The sequence below is a fragment of the Uranotaenia lowii genome, chromosome 3 (assembly GCF_029784155.1).
Source record: "Uranotaenia lowii strain MFRU-FL chromosome 3, ASM2978415v1, whole genome shotgun sequence".
In the NCBI taxonomy this organism is placed as follows: domain Eukaryota; kingdom Metazoa; phylum Arthropoda; class Insecta; order Diptera; family Culicidae; genus Uranotaenia; species Uranotaenia lowii.
The window spans coordinates 215,929,084-215,945,332 of NC_073693.1; the positions used below are offsets into that span (position 1 = coordinate 215,929,084).

A 16,249-nucleotide genomic window follows, 5' to 3' on the forward strand; every position below is an offset into this window, starting at 1 on the left:
CACGTTACCCCACAGTTTTTCAAAATAAAAAAAAATCTTTTTCAAAAACAGTCAAAACTAGGGAAATGGATGTATTTGAAAAATAATAAAATCTTTCCATTATTTTTTTTCATTTTATCTTTTATGATAAACTAGCTGATCCCATACGAACTCCGTCTCGCTTTCAAAGTCAATTGCCAAGCATTTTCCAGATGCTCTTTTGAATTCATTGTTAAGTAATAATTGCAAAAATATTGGACGATCACTTCGACTGTCGTCTGCTACTAAATTTGAAATCAGAAATCAATTGACCGTGCCAAAAAACCACGTGTATAAATTTCGACTAAATCATTGCTCAACAACGCAATTATTGCAAAAAAATTAAACCCATTTTGGTGGCCTCTTTTACAATCTTTGATATCTAAAATCGATTGCCCTTCCCTAAAAACTCCCGTGCGCAAACTTTCAAAGCAATCCATTATATCATAACGTCAATATTTCTAAAAACAGTGAAAAATTATTCTATATGGACGACCCCTTTCGTCGACCCCTGGCAAAACATTTGACATCTGAAATCGATTGCCCATCCCTGAAAACTATCGTGTGCAAATTTTCATCCCAATCCGATGTATAATAACGACGGTATTGCAAAAATATTGAAAGGTTTATATGGACGACCCCCTTTGCCGGCCCCTTAAACTGAATTTAATACCTGAAATCCGTTGCTCATCTCTCATAACTCTTGTGTACCAAATTTCGTCTGAATCCGATGCATAATAGCGACAATATCGCATCAACAGTGAATAGTTAACATGGACGACCCCTTTGACCGACCCCTGATTTTAGTTTGAATAAGTGAAATCAGTTGTTTGTCCTTAATAACTCCTATGTGCAAATTTTCATCCCAATCCAATGTATAAAAACGTCAATATCACTAAGATACTGGAAATTTAATATGGACGACCCCTTTTGCCGATCCCTTACACTGAATTTGAAACCTCAAATCAATTGCACGTCACTCAAAACCACAGTGTACCAATTTTCATCTGAATGCGATGTATAATAACGACAATATCGCAAAAATAGCGAACAGTTAATATGGACGACCCCTTTGGCTGACCCCTCACACAAAATTTGACACCTGAAATCGATTGCTCGTCTTTCAAAACACTCATGTGCAAATTTTCAACACGATCCGACAAAAAGTAACGTCAATATCGCGAAAACAATATTTGTCTTCTATGGACGACCCCCTTCAGAAGGGGTCGTCCGAAAATCTTAAAACATTTTTCATCCTTCCTGGTCCTAATGAGCATCCATGCCAAATTTCAGCTCTCTAGCTCTTAAGACGGCTGAGTCTATAGAGGACAAACAAACAAACAAACAAACATACAGAAATTGCTTTTTATATATATACACTCAGAAAAATACTATTATGTATGCCATAAGATTCTCTTATAAAGTGGCGCCATAAGAGAAATCATTGAAATTCATAAGATTGTCTTATGACGCGAATGAATTCTGAAGATGAACACCTAATGTAATGGGGGTTTGATGGTTTTCATAAGAGGCTCTTATGGAAACAGGAAGTCACTTCTAATAAGAATAATTTGAGAAATTTTATGTTGAAAACATTCACTTTATTGTTTTCCGGATTTGTTTGAAATTTAGTTGTTCATGGCCACCATCAGCAACACCTCAACACCCGGTTCCAACAATTTTTTTTTGTCGCATCCGATTCTTTGACCTTGTGTTTTTCCGGTCCGCGTATTGAAAAGCAAACAAAAAAATATTTTGGTTTACAAATACATTAATCGTTCACATCAAAACCATCAACTCAAACTTACCACTCAGAAGATCACAATTATTTTTCACTGTTTAGGAAAAATAATAACTAACAACTAGCGAATGCTTCGTACCGTAAGATGATGGAAAACTGATGGAATGAATTAATGTGTTCATTATTTTTTCACAATGCCGTTTCTTCTATTTTTCATAAGATGTTCTTATGAAAACTGAAAGTATTTCATAAGACTCTTATGAAACACAATTTTGCGCTCTAGAAAGCGGTTCATAAGACGCATCTTATGAAAATTTTAATAAGAATTTGCCTGAGTGTAGATAATTTATGAAGTTAAGAAAAAAAGATTTCCCATGATACCCTACTTTCCCCTACTGAATATCTGATTTGAACTTCATTCAAGGTTAAAATTATTCGCTTCCAAAAATTGAATAATAAATCTATTCTGTGATGACCGGAATTTTCGTTGTTGTCTGCAATAAAATCAAAATTTGATTCACCTGTACACACGGTGCTGAATGTTTGTTTTAAAACAACGCATATTTAACTTGAGTACATGCCACCTGTTTAAAAAAAATCCACCTCCACTGGATTTTTGTTTATAAACTTAAAAACGTCAAGCGTGATCATTAGTTTCGAAGGTCCTCTCCAAGATGAAGTTCGTTCTAGCAAGTGAGTGAGTGAGATTTGTGTCTCACAACCCCTTCTAACCAACGTTTCCTTTCCAGTTTGCCTTCTGGTGGTATCGGTCCAGGCCACAGATTATTGTGAACCCTCGCTTTGCCGCAAAGGAAGTTCACACGTTGCCTGCAATGCCAACCCTGGATACGGCAAACCCGATGCCTATACTATTCCCTTCGACAGCGACAAACAAGCGATGATCGTCCAGCTGCACAATGAAATGCGTAACAAGATTGCTCTCGGAAAGCAGAACTACACCAAAGGATTCTATCCAACGGCAGCTCGTATGACTACGATGGTAAGATCTTGGTGGCTTTTGAAAAAAAAATGAACTTTGATATTTCGGATTTTTACAGCAATGGGACGACGAGCTAGCTTTTATTGCAGCGGCCAATGCTAGGAAGTGTGTATTTAAACATGACCAGTGTCGCAACACTGTCAAGTATCCGATATCTGGTCAGAACATTGGAATCTTTGGATACGGTGGAACTCGCGACCCCGACGTACTGATCACCAAACTATTCAATATGTGGTATGCCGAATATAAGCATGCTAACCCTGAGATCACCAAGAAATACCCGAAAGGTTATAAGGGGTAAGTTAGATTTCGAAGAACGCGAAGCCAAGAACATTATCTTACACAATTAAATTTATCATTCCAATAGACCCGTTATCGGACATTTCACCCAAGTGGTTCAGGATCGCGCGGATCGGATTGGATGTGCTGTGACTCATTGGACCGATAAACCTTATAACAAGCTTTATTTGGTGTGCAACTATGCCCGGGTCAATGTAGTGGGACAACCAGTTTACACTCCGGGAGATGTTGGATCACAATGTACAACAGGCACCAATAGTGAGTTCCCTGGGCTGTGCAGCCCTGATGAGGTTATCTCTTATAAAGTTTATAATTAAACTAACCGATAAATAAACGGTGGCGTTTAAATTTGTTTAATATTTTATTATTCAATACCGTGAAAATATCGAGCGAATCTATGCGGTGCACTACCAGAACTCATCTGATGTTTCGAATAAATATTGACGAAGAAGCTAAATCCGATATCCTAACTGTTTAATACAGTTTCAGCCAAAAGCAAGATTCAAGATTATATGGGATACTTAGCGCTCTTAAACTGAATCTAAATATGCAATTAGTATAGTTTTCTAATGTAGAATCGTCTAGCGTAAGATTGCCAGTTTTTTTAAGCACGTATCCGGGCCGAATAAATTCGGGCAATTGTGGTAGAAACCTGGCAAAATCCGTGGATTTAATTTCAAAATTTACGAAAAAACATCCGGGCAATATCCGGACGAATTTGGTCAAATCCAGAAACTACTAAAAAACAAGAAAAAAATGTATTATTTTTTTTCATCAAAACTCATCGACAGTTTTTAAATCGAATTTTAGGCTTTCAAAAAACCTTTCGTAATTATTTTTATAAAACTTGCTCAACAAATTTTGTTTTGAAGGAATAAATAAAAAAAATACAACACAATTAGTTTATTTTCTTTGTTTGATTTACCAAATCAAGTGCAACGCTTGGGATTTTCTGAAAGACTGTGTGCATTAGACTGAGTCGATTTGGGGTCATTTTTGAATTTCTCAAACCCTGGGGTCTTAAAAGCTTCGTATAACTCATCTATGATTTTTTGCAGAATTTTCAAGTAACGTTTACATGAGTAAATTTGAACTTTAAGGTTTGTATGGGAAAATTGAATATTTTGTACTGAAAAATAAATTTCGTTTTTGTTTCTTTTGTGGAACCGAGCCAGCTAAATGTTTTTGTGCCAATTTATAAAATTCTTAAGAAAAATTCTCCGCTTAACAACTTTGTGGAAGATCATAACTTCGTATCTTATTGGGCAAAAAAGTTATTAGCAGTTTAATAGGGGCATGTCTTTTCGCATTGATAAACCATAAATTCAATTGACATCACTGCAGGCGAGGTATTGCATGCGAGGTATTGCCTAGCGAGGTATTGCATGACTACTTTTCATGCAGTACTTCTGAATAAAAAAAAATTCATCCGGGGAGAGGGGTAGGAGTTTACCAAATGTCCACTTGCATATATGCACGGAGAGGGAGAAGGGGGTAAAAAAAATCTCATTTTTCTGTCCATGTGGTATCTGAACGGCCCCGGAGCTTATTTCTCTGAAGTTAGAGAACCAAAAGACACTCGAGTATGAAAAACTGCTTCATTTCAACCACCCGAAGATGAGAAAAATATGTTGATGTCTTCCCTCTTGCATGAATCCAATCTATGAAAGTATACTTTCCTATGGAAAAAATGTCCGGAAAATCGATTGGAAATAGTTTACGATGCCGCACGAGCTTAGAAATAGAGATATAGTGATTTTTTCACACCTAATTTCCCTATATTTATGAACAATTAAGGAAAAAAAAAAAATTGGCACGTTTCTGAAAATGAAAATATGGCGGATTTTTCCCTCGATTCCCCTATTTTTTAATTTATTATGAAAAAAGTAAGTTTGCACTTGAAAATATTGAACCAACTGAGACCTATTTTGTGTGATTTTTTTCCGAGTAATTAAACTAAGGCTGTTTGCGCCGCCGCACGCATCGGAAAATGGAGTTCTAGCTTTTTTGACCCAAAATTCCCCTAAATTCATAAATTTATTCAGAAAAAAAACTTGTTCAAATTTGAACATTTTTAACAAAAAAGAAACTTATTTAGTGTGATTTTTTTGAAGAATCGAATAAAGGCTATTTGAGATTGCCCGGTTTTATCCGGGTTTGCCCGGATATTTAATCCAAAATTTGGGAACAGTCCGACACGGCCCGGGTGCTTGGATTTCATTGAAAAAAAAAAGCCCGGATTCTTCCCGGATTTATCGACTTTATTTAGCTAATTCAGCTAATCAAACAAAATAATCAAATACAAATTGTGTTGTAGAAATTGTCAATTTATGCGTTAAAAACGATTTTTTTTAGTAAGTTTTACAAAAATAATCATAGAAGGTTTTTTTTTGAAACTTTGATATTGATCAATTTTTTTTTCTAGGATTTTTGTTAAGTAATTTTTTAGTTTTGATAAAATGTGGCCGGATATTGCCCGGTTTGTTGGTCGCCTATTTTGAACAAATATGGCCAAATTTTGCCAGGTTTTTACATAAAGTTGCCGGGATTTTCCCGGCCTGGCTATGAGTTGGAAAAATTCTGGAAACCTTATTTTATCATCAATTCCCCTACATTTTTCAAATAGTTCAGATAAAAACATGTTCGAACTTGAAAATTTTAAACTAAATGAGACTTATATTATGTGGTTAACTCTGAGGAATCAAATGAGGGATATTCGAACCATCACATGCTTCGGAAAATGGAGTAATGGCTTTACTTTTTGAAAAATGTAGAGGAATTGAAGGTAAAAACAGCAATAACGCCATCTTCCGAAGCGTGCGGTGGCTCAAATAGCCTTTTTCGATTCCTCCAAAAAAATCACACCACATAGGTCTCTTTCGGTTCAAAATGCTCAAGTCCGAACATGTTTTTTTCTGAATTTATGTAGGGGAATTGCCTTTATTCGAATTCTAAGAAAAAGTATCCCAAGATAAGTCTCATTTGGTTTAAAATTTTATAGTCCAAACATGATTTTTCTGAGCTTTTTGAAAATGTAAGGGAGTATTTAAGAGGTAAAGAGGCTCAAATAGCCTTTAAAGGGTGATACGGTCAAAATTTGGTCAAGGGAAAACGCGTGTAAATCGGTGAAATCGTTTATTCAAAAAATCAAATTAAATTTCTTTTTCAAGTTTAATTAGTATAAAATTCAGGAAAAATATTCTGTTAGGCTTCCGCTTTTCCAAATCCGAATTGCCGGGCCTTACGCTTAACCCCTGCCATCAGATTTTGTACAGCCACCTTGTCCACCTTCTTCGCCACAGAATGCCAGTTTGCCTTGAACTACTGCTCGTCCTTAGCAGTTTTTTTGGTCTTCTTTATGTTCCGCTTGACAATAGCCCAGTATTTCTCAATTGGGCTGAGCTCTGGCATGTTGGGACGGTTCTTGTCCTTAGAAACCACCTGCACGTTGTTGGCGGCGTACCACTTCATGGCCTTTTTACCGTGATGGCAAGATGCCAAATCCGGCCAAAACAGTACGGAACAACCGTGTTTCTTCAGGAAATTTCACGTAAATTTCTTGGTTGACAGTCCCGGAAGCTATGAAAATGCTGCTTTTCAAGCCACAGGTACAGATGGCTTGCCAAACCAAATATTTCTTCGCGAACTCTGACAGTTTCATGTGCTTGAAAATATCTGCTACCTTTCCTCTTCCTTTTGCCGTATAAAACTCCTGTCCCGGAAGCTGCTTGTAGTCGGCTTTGACGTAGGTTTCGTCGTCCATTACCACGCAGTCAAACTTCGTCAGCATCGTCGTGTACAGCCTCCAGGATCGCGTTTTGGCCGTCGTATTTTGTTTATCATCGCGATTTGGAGTCACTATCTTCTTGTAAGTCGATAGTCCGGCTCGATTTTTGGCTCGATGCACGGTTGTAGACGATACATCCAGCTTATTTGCGGCATCTCGGAGAGAGAGGTTGGGGTTTCGCTTGAAATTACCGGCAACTCTCTTTGTCGTCTCAGCGGTTTTCGATTTCCCTCCGATCCAGACTTCCTGGCTGTCGACAAACGTTCTCCAAACACTTTAATTACATTTGAAACGGTAGATTTGGCAACTTGTAGCGATTTTGCGTGCGTGTAGCTCGGATGTTCGCGATGCGCGAGCAAAATTTTGATATGCTGCTCTTCTTCCTTGGACGGCATTTTGACAACTGAAGAGTGAATTCCAAAATCAAAAAAGGAGCAACATTCTACACACACACACACACACACACACACACACACACACACACACACACACACACACACACACACACACACACACCTTCAAAATGAGTGGTGTTCAGGTTTCTTAAATGCAAAATTCAAAGAAATACGTCAAGATGATATTGACCAAATTTTGACTGTATCACCCTTAATTCGATTTCTAGAGACAATTTTAAATTTAAATCGCACTTGTCTCACTAGTTCGAAATTTTCAAGTCTGAACTTACTTTTTTCATAATTAATTGAAAAAATTTTTGTCCGTTCGGCACATGTGCACACTCACATGGCGGTCGAACCATCCATAATTAACTGTATCGAAAAATGTAGTGCCTTCTCTATTGGGTACTACTTCTTCAATACAGTTAATTGATGCGGGACAAAGAATTTAGCATGTGGTCAAGCTTCTATTTCAAATGCTCTTCGCTCTTTTCACCACCTTAGAATTTTCTTCTGTTCTTCTATCCGTCTTTCATTTCAACTCTTTAACCCTCACCGATAAAGCCGCAAATTCATTTCATAAAACAAATTCACGGTGATTTCTCCTCTTAAAATAGTAATTTTTAGTTTCTTCGCGAAACCACAACGTTTGTTAATAGTTTATTCATCATCATACCAGGATGTTTAATGAGTAACACACGTCACTTTCTTTTTAATTTTCCATATTGTAAATATGTACAGTATGTTTCGAATTTCGAAATCAACAACTAAAATACCTTTCTCAGCCACAGAATATCGGTACAAAAAATCATTTTCAATTTCAATTTAATATGATTTTTTTTAAACAAAGCAAATTGTTTTCGACTGACATCCGCAATGAAATTCATTAAAAATTGAAATCACCTGTTCAAAGAGTGTAATTATTTATTTTCTGGTTGCGAATATTTCGCCTCTATGACGGAGGCCAGCTGATTAAAAATTATTTTGAATGGAATTTTGCTTAAAAGCGATCGAGTTTTGCTCAAGACGATCAGTCCTGAAGTTCCATTCAAAGATGAAGCTTTTCCTAACAAGTAAGGGAGCGAGTTTTGTGTCCGTGAAACACTTTATAACAATCGCTTTTTTTTCAGTTTGCCTTCTGGCAGTGGCGCTTCCGTCATTCCAGGCCACGGATTATTGTGATGCCTTGCTTTGCCGCCCTGGAAGACCTCACGTGGCCTGTAATGCCGACCCTGGATTCGGTAATCCAACTGGTCAAAGCATCACCCTGGATAGTGCCAAGCAATCGCTGATCGTCAAGTTGCACAATGAGATGCGTAACAAGATTGCTACTGGAAAGCAGGATTACGCTGATGGTTTCTATCCAACGGCAGCTCGCATGACCACCATTGTAAGAGATTAAGGAAATTTATATTATAGTATTTTTAGATTTCCAATTTATTTTTAGCAATGGGATGATGATCTAGCTTTCGTTGCTGCCGCCAATGCCAGGAAGTGCGTGTTCGGTCATGACAAGTGCCGCAACACTCCCAAGTTCCCGGCATCCGGTCAAAACATTGCTTATTGGGGATTCTCCGGTGGCGATCTCAACGTCGATGAAACTATCACCAAATTGGTTAACATGTGGTACGGAGAATACAAGGATGCCAATCCCGAATACACTAAGCAATACCCCAGTGGTTACTCTGGGTAAGTTTTCCTGGTTGTTCCAAGCGGAACTGTTAGTTCAATTTTACACTGTTCTCTTCCCTTCAAACAGACCTGCCATCGGACACTTCACCCAAATCGTTCAGGATCTTTCCGACCGTGTTGGATGTTCTCTGGTGCAATGGACCGAGGACCCATGGACCAAGCTGTACCTGGTGTGCAACTACGCCAGGACCAATGTTATCGGCCAACCCGTGTACACCCCAGGAAACGTTGCATCCTCTTGTACTACTGGTACCAACAGCGACTACCCTGGTCTGTGCAGCACTAAGGAAGTTGTTCAGGATTATTCACTGTAGAAAAATACTTTTGGACCTCTTCATTTGTCTGTAGAAAAAATAAAGACAAGTGGTAAAATTGTTTGTACTTGAAAAAACATGTTCTTAGCTGCATCCTACATTAAGAATAGTCCTTTTAGTAAGTACTGATTGTAGATTCGAACCGGCAAACCTAGTTGTTTTATTTTATTACCAGTTATGCCTTCTTACATGATGGTTTGCACTACTGACAGTTGGAATAGAAAGCCACCTTACTTGTCTACCTTACAAACGCTTTGACTAAGGAGTGAATTCGATAAAAATGCAACACTAGTTCAACTAGCTAACTAATAAACAGGCCTAATTTTAATTCTAGAAGGTAGAAAAGCTGCCCACCGAACAATGTAAAAAAATACGGTGGTCAATAATGGACAGCAAAACGAACTCTTTAGTGTGCACCTGTCTAGTTTCCAGACAGAAACTTTTCGTTAGCAAGTCCCGCCTGTATTTTCCGGAGTATTTAAGACAAGGAGAAACATTGAAAAATATCATGTCTAGTATTCGAAGAGGCGGACGATCTGTGGAAGCCGCAAACCAGCCAATGTTTCAAAACGATTGACACGATGAATGGCTAAATTTATAAGTAATGCTGACTCTAAATGCAACCGTTATCCCTCCATAGCGCTTCAATCCGACAAAGTTAATACTCTGTTTTGGTTGAATCTGGAATCAAGCCATTAAACAAAATCGGCTGAATTTGACATAACTTCGACCACAGTAAAATTTTTGAGTTATTCTTAAAGTAAAGCTTCAAGAAATAGAAAACGTTATGAAAAATAACCTTAATTTTGAAAAAAGGTGATTCATAATATACGTCATGGCCGTAGGAACCAGGAAGGGCTTTTTGGGGGTAAACCCCCCTCCCCCTTATATGGATCCATCAAAAGCAGGAGAGATTCTACTCAACACTCAAAATTTTAAATTTAAATTTTGATGATGGAGTAAAGTTAGTCGATAGTAAAAATCATAACTCAAATCAAAACTGATGTCAAAACCTCGAAAACTAGTAGGTACCAGGTTGAAATTTCAGCTATAGATTTTCAGAATTTTCCCACTTATGGATAGTAATTCATTTCTTGATATTTAATTTTATTCAAGTTCTATAAAAAATCAAATTAAATTTCTTTTTCAAGTTTAATTGGTATAAAATTCAGGAAAAATATTCAGTTAGGTCTCCGCTTTTCCAAATCCAAATTGCCGGGCCTTACGCTTAACCTCTGCCATCAGATTTTGTACAGCCACCTTGTCCACCTTCTTCGCCGCAGAAAGCCAGTTTGCCTTGAACTGCTGCTCGTCCTAAGCAGTTTTTTGGTCTTGTGTAGGATCCGCTTGACAATAGCCCAGTATTTCTCAATTGGGAGGAGCTCTGGCGTGTTGGGAGGGTTCTTGTCCTTGGGAACCACCTGCACGTTGTTGGCGGCGTACCACTCCATGGCCTTTTTACCGTAATGGCAAGATGCTAAATCCGGCCAAAACAATAAGGAACAACCGTGTTTCTTCAGGAAAGGCAGCAAACGTTTATTCAGACACTCTTTCACGTAAAGTTCTTGGTTTCGCTTGAAACCGGCAACTCTCTTTGTCGACTCAGCGGCTTCCGGTTTTCGATTTCCCCCCGATCCAGACTTCGTGGCTTCGACAAACGTTCCCCAAACACTTTAATTACATTTGTAACGGTTGATTTGGCAACTTTTAGCGATTTTGCCAGCTTCGCGTGCGAGCAGCTCGGGTTTTTGCGATGCGCGAGCAAAATTTTGATACGCTACTCTTCTTCCTTGGACGGCATTTTGACAACTGAAGAGTCAATTCCAAAATCAAAATAGAAGCAACATTCTACATACACACACACCTTCAAAATGAGGGGTGTTCATGTTTTTGAATGCAAAATTGAAAGAAATGCGTCAAGTTGATATTAACCAAATTTTGACCGTATCACCCTTTATAATTTGATGTGTGACTTACAGTTGAAAATTCTTTTTCTGGGCTATTGTTGATTTTTGCAACTTTTTTTATGAACGAAATACTTAAACTGTGTAGACTATTTTATGTTGTTTTTTTAATTTATGATGGCGTTTGTGGTGTACTTAGGGCATCCGCAGCAATCGCGAGCAAAGTGAAAATGCTCACGAGTTTGATCACTTTCATACCGCACCGGGGGTTAGTATGAGGGTGAGAAAAATAGGGCCGTTGCCGTCGGGACCGACAAAATCACCAAATTTGCTCACTAGAAAGGGGCGTGAGAAAACATGCACTGAAAAAATTCTACCATTTAATGCTGAGTTAAACAAACGACTTTAAGCGTGTAGAATTTGTTTACATTTCATTGCCAGAGAAATTTGCAAAATGGTACGCGTTCGAATCGTCTTAAAGGTTTGCGAAATCTGTGAGGTGCACGGCCGGAAGAGGTTAAAATTCAGTCGGTGAGAGAAGGCCCAAGGATTTCGGCGCTGCAAAAGCAAAAACGTGATGCGTGCGGTGGCTCATATACGATTCTTCGAAGAAAAAAATCAGATAAGGTAGGTCAGACTTAATAATTTAAATAAAAACAACCTCCTTCTAAAAATCAATTAAGTTTCATCACTGAAATTCCTCAACTCTGATGAAGGATACACTCATTTTCTACTGCAGCTTTTAAGCAAGTTGGATTTCGTAAACACTGCTAGATTTCCATTATGATGATCCTTAAACATCTTACTTAACTGTATGATTGATTGGCAAGTGTTAAAATATTGAAAGATAGCGTGAACATAGAAGTGAAATTACATGGTTATATAGGTAGATTTGTTATGGTTGTTCCATTATTTATTCGGATCAGTTAACTTTCGACAAGAACTTCGACTACAAAACGAAAAAAGAAATTGAAACGTACATGTATCAGTAACTTCGCTTTAAACGCTCTCCAGACCCTTGGTCAGCAGAACGATGTACAGCAGCAACATTATTCCACACTCTTCCGCCAGTACAGAAATTTCCGGCGTAATATTTTTCCATATTGTCGATCTTCTCCGTAACGGTAGCCTCTCGTGAAATACCTCCGGTGTGTAAAAGCCACTGGAAGATGATTCCCCGCCGCTACTGACACATAGTTGATTGATTCTGATCAACCGAAGCCTCCGATACCCATCGCGATTTCCGCATAATTCCGCTTCATGGATCGAAATCTTCGCGGCAGCTACCGTGGCTCGGTGGTGAAGATTTCAATCCGGTACTTGGAGTTTCGCATTTTATCCGGGGCAGATCCGACTGCACCCGCCACCGGACCCTTTTGTTTGTCGATTGAAGCTGCTTGGCCGTGGTGATGCTGTACGCGGCATGTTTTTACAGGATGTCAACTATAAGGTCACGGATAGTAGCTAACCCCAGCGGAACCCAGTCCCTCAATAAGCCAAACTTTAGACGCAAAGGCAAAGGAAAATAGAGCCAAAGAACAAATACTAGAATTTTCCTTTTTTGAGCCATTTTTCTTTAACCTCAATATTTCCAAAACTTTACTCAATTTATATAATTAAAATAAAAACACTTAATTTAACGATCTTTTGCTGTTCTGATATGTAAAATTTTAACTCACAAACTCATCCATTATTTAAATTAAAAATATTCCAACAGTCGATCCGCCGCCAGTAATCGCAAGATAGAGAAGAATAACCTGACCAGCTAGCAAATCGCCGCATGCGAAATTGAAAAACTCACGGCTCTGAAAATTTACTCGGTCCGTTTTAATTTTTTATCAAGGTTTTCTGCAAAAGTTTTCTCAGTGCAATGCTAAGTTTAAAAATAATCAATGCTTCCGCCCGGTGCGCGAAAGAGTGTGTATCCCAAAACCGGTCCGCTGAAATGAGTAAAACCGGGCCGCGTATACTCACTTATTGGTGCGTTTGCTCTTATGAAGTCTGATTGTTGGTTTGTGTTTTTTTGTTTTGGTTTCTTTTTTCGTATTTTTTCGAGACACTGAAAAGTTTTGTTGTATGAAATGTGTATGATGTCTGTGCCTTCTTTAATATTAATAGACGAATTTGTAGTTTTTATGTGACAACTTTCTATCATATTTGTTTATCTTGATTGTCACCTCTGTCGATAATTTTCACTTTTTCTATATCGAACAGATGATGCATATCTGCTTCATGTTCTATTAATACTGTTTGTTGGCTTATTCCTCGTTTGTGTATCCTTTTTCCCATTATCGTTTCAGCTTGTTGGTTTGTGTTTTATGTTGTGACGTTGTTTTAATTTGACGATTGTAAATCCTATGTAGCAGGCGTTGCATTTATGTTCTCATTCCAACCGTTACATAAAAAAATGAACAACTTCTTTATAGGATGCCATCTCAATAATCACTTGACAGAACGTACAACAATTTGCACATTGACCTGCGTCGTATGAGTCACTTTGAACAAACTTCCATGAATTTCACACCATTCTCGAAGCCATTCTGGGTGGTTATCAGTGACTCACAGTTTGACAAATTTTTGGTAAGAATCATAAGGGTACTCTTGCTTTATTAACTGAAACACTAGCTCACCCGGTGTGATTAGCTACCCATTCCGATTTGAATAAATTTGTTCAAATCATGATGATTAAAAAGAAAACTGTCTTTTAAATTTTAATTACAACAATATTCAGAAGCGAACAACTTTACGTTAAAGCTGAGCATCTGTTTTTATGTCTTAATTTTCAATGTAACTCGAAGGTTAAAAGGTTTAAGAAGACAATTTTTATTAGTAACACTGCTGGAATTTTTTGAGGTTATTCGATGGAAAAAAAATACTTTTACACTAGTTGATAAGTCGACATGAAAACTAGTTATACCTCCAGAGATTTTTTTTTCGATTTAATCAAAAAGTAGCTAGTTGTTTCCTCGCTTGCTTTACACAAAAACCTGAAAATTTCTGATGTTTATTATAAAATGTAATAAAATATTTTTTATATGGTTCATAGAACGTAAAGGCTTGGGATTTTTTTTTAATTTCTTTAGTAAAGCTATAGATAAAATAACGTAGAATAAACTGATTGGAAAAAAAAACTTTATCCACGGTCTTCAAAATCAGAATCAGAATCATAAATAACTACTCAGACACTGTATTGATATCATTTACGGAGGATGTTATGAACCATTTGACAGTATATTGATACCAGTTACTCCCATCATTATTAATAAAAGTTTTTGGTTTTTTAACCAATATCAATTTTTTATATTTTTGTGAAAACGCATCCCAAGAATCAAAAAGCTACTTTTTGTTTAAATTTGTTTCCAATTTTTGTGTTGCACTTTGTAAAAGAAGGGATCTCCAATTCAATATATCTCGAGTGAGCTTTCATTACGTCGTATGAAACATCTTAAGAAATCACTGCTGCAAAAATTATCAAAACAACTTTAAAATTGGTATTTCACACAAAGAATATTTTGTCCAGCCTACAAATATTCTTAATGCAAAGAAGTTTTGACTAGCTTATTAAAGCTTTTGTATTTTTCTCGTAATCAAACTGTTTTTTAAAATTTTGTTTCATACGACGTACACGCTAAAATATAATCTAATTAAATTTAATAAAAAAAATTATTCCATTTTGAAAATGGAAGAAGCCTTTCAGTACAGAGAATCTTCCGCTAAATCAAAAAGTGACCGAACCTCAAGAATAACACCAAGAAATGGTTTTTGTTGATGATTTGTATGTTTAAACGTTTTGAAGATGTAGTATTGCATTCATTCAAATGGAAAGAGTCTTTCAATAAAAAATATTATTTAATTGAATCAATACTTACATAAGTATCGATTCAGTAGATCATTTTTGCATGCATTTTATTTGTTCTTATTTGGGCTTGATGGGCCAAAATTTTCCCCAATTTTTTTCACAATTCCAAAAAGGTAACTTTTTCTAAAAAAGTCAGAACTCGGAGAAAAAAAAAGTTTTTGCCAAATGATACGTTAAAACGTAGAAAACCATAAAATTTATCTTTTTACCTTTTATCTTATATAATAAAGAAGTTATGAAGAAAAGTTAAAAGTGGCCCAAGATACCCATTTCTCCCTTACCAATAAACTATATTAATATTTCTCGATAGAAGAGGTTGCAAAAATCCAATGCATGTTTAGCAAATCTCTGTGCCGAAAATCCGTACTGTACCAAAGATGATATGATTGGTAAGACATTTCTGGCATAAAGACTAAAGCTCCCGAGCAAAATGATGCATGACCACTACACAATAGCGAAACAAAAAAATCATTTTATGGGATATTCAACCTTCTGGAAAATTTATCCAAAAAAAAATATAGTCAGGATCGAACTCACTGCAACATCTCATCTCGGCTTGCCAGTCCGATATCTTACCCAGCGCACCATCTGAGTCGGTTAGCAAACGAAGGTTTATCGTCAAAGCCTTTCTGTCACTGCCCAGTGTATTTTTTCATGCTCTGTCTTTGATGGGAAAGGGATGAGAATGGAAGGGAAATGGGGTGGTAATGGGAAACTAGAAACTTTGTTTTATTGCCGGCCGGTTTACATACACACGCACAGCTCATATTGGAAACAAAGACATACGAACACAGCGCTCGGTACATCATTCGACAATATCATTGCCTTCTGATTGTTTCCATCATGCTTTGTCTTGTGATAGAATATGGGATATGCTCTATTTGGTTTCTTTCAGACATATGCAATGCGGTTGCGCTGGGAGGACAATGTCAGTTATTGAAAGCTTGTTAATGCCAGTCCGGAATAGAATCTTATACCGATAATTCCACCTCCGAGGAAGTTCATTATTGGAGTAGAGTCTGATTTGTGGGTGTGCATAATTTCTGGAAAAATACAAGAGTATGAAATAATTACAGAAACTTTCTGTTCCATTTGCTTGATTACTCGAACGCCTTCCCATGCCAAATTTGATTTCCTTTGCGGGTTAAAACCCCATTCCTACCTTCGAGCAGGGAGAGGGAGCACATTAAATTTTTTTTCTCGTTTTCAAATACCCTACCGTGTCAAATTTGGTTTCAT

At 37.2% G+C, this 16,249-nt stretch overlaps 2 protein-coding genes across 2 annotated transcripts; both read left to right on the plus strand.

Annotated features, from left to right (window-relative positions):
- The first annotated feature begins 2,391 nt into the window (after nt 1-2,391).
- On the plus strand, nt 2,392-3,411 carry LOC129757180 (antigen 5 like allergen Cul n 1-like). Its single transcript, XM_055754313.1, has 4 exons — nt 2,392-2,452; nt 2,509-2,759; nt 2,818-3,056; nt 3,127-3,411. Exons 1-4 carry the CDS (start codon nt 2,434-2,436, stop codon nt 3,374-3,376), a joined length of 759 nt encoding a protein of 252 aa, XP_055610288.1. The 5' UTR covers nt 2,392-2,433; the 3' UTR covers nt 3,377-3,411.
- Nucleotides 3,412-8,196: 4,785 nt separating this feature from the next.
- Nucleotides 8,197-9,317, plus strand: LOC129757380 (venom allergen 3-like). Its single transcript, XM_055754584.1, has 4 exons — nt 8,197-8,314; nt 8,372-8,631; nt 8,689-8,930; nt 9,001-9,317. Exons 1-4 carry the CDS (start codon nt 8,230-8,232, stop codon nt 9,245-9,247), a joined length of 834 nt encoding a protein of 277 aa, XP_055610559.1. The 5' UTR covers nt 8,197-8,229; the 3' UTR covers nt 9,248-9,317.
- The last annotated feature ends 6,932 nt before the right edge of the window (nt 9,318-16,249 follow it).

Excerpts from the sequence above, each read along its gene's own strand:
- LOC129757180 (XM_055754313.1), top strand. Across the intron at positions 2,760-2,817 it reads CAGCTCGTATGACTACGATG|CAATGGGACGACGAGCTAGC; the intron begins GTAAGATCTTGG and ends GGATTTTTACAG. Across the intron at positions 3,057-3,126 it reads TACCCGAAAGGTTATAAGGG|ACCCGTTATCGGACATTTCA; the intron begins GTAAGTTAGATT and ends TCATTCCAATAG.
- LOC129757380 (XM_055754584.1), top strand. The coding sequence starts at position 8,230 with ATGGAATTTTGCTTAAAAGCGATCGAGTTTTGCTCAAGACGATCAGTC. Across the intron at positions 8,315-8,371 it reads GATGAAGCTTTTCCTAACAA|TTTGCCTTCTGGCAGTGGCG; the intron begins GTAAGGGAGCGA and ends CTTTTTTTTCAG. Across the intron at positions 8,931-9,000 it reads TACCCCAGTGGTTACTCTGG|ACCTGCCATCGGACACTTCA; the intron begins GTAAGTTTTCCT and ends CCCTTCAAACAG.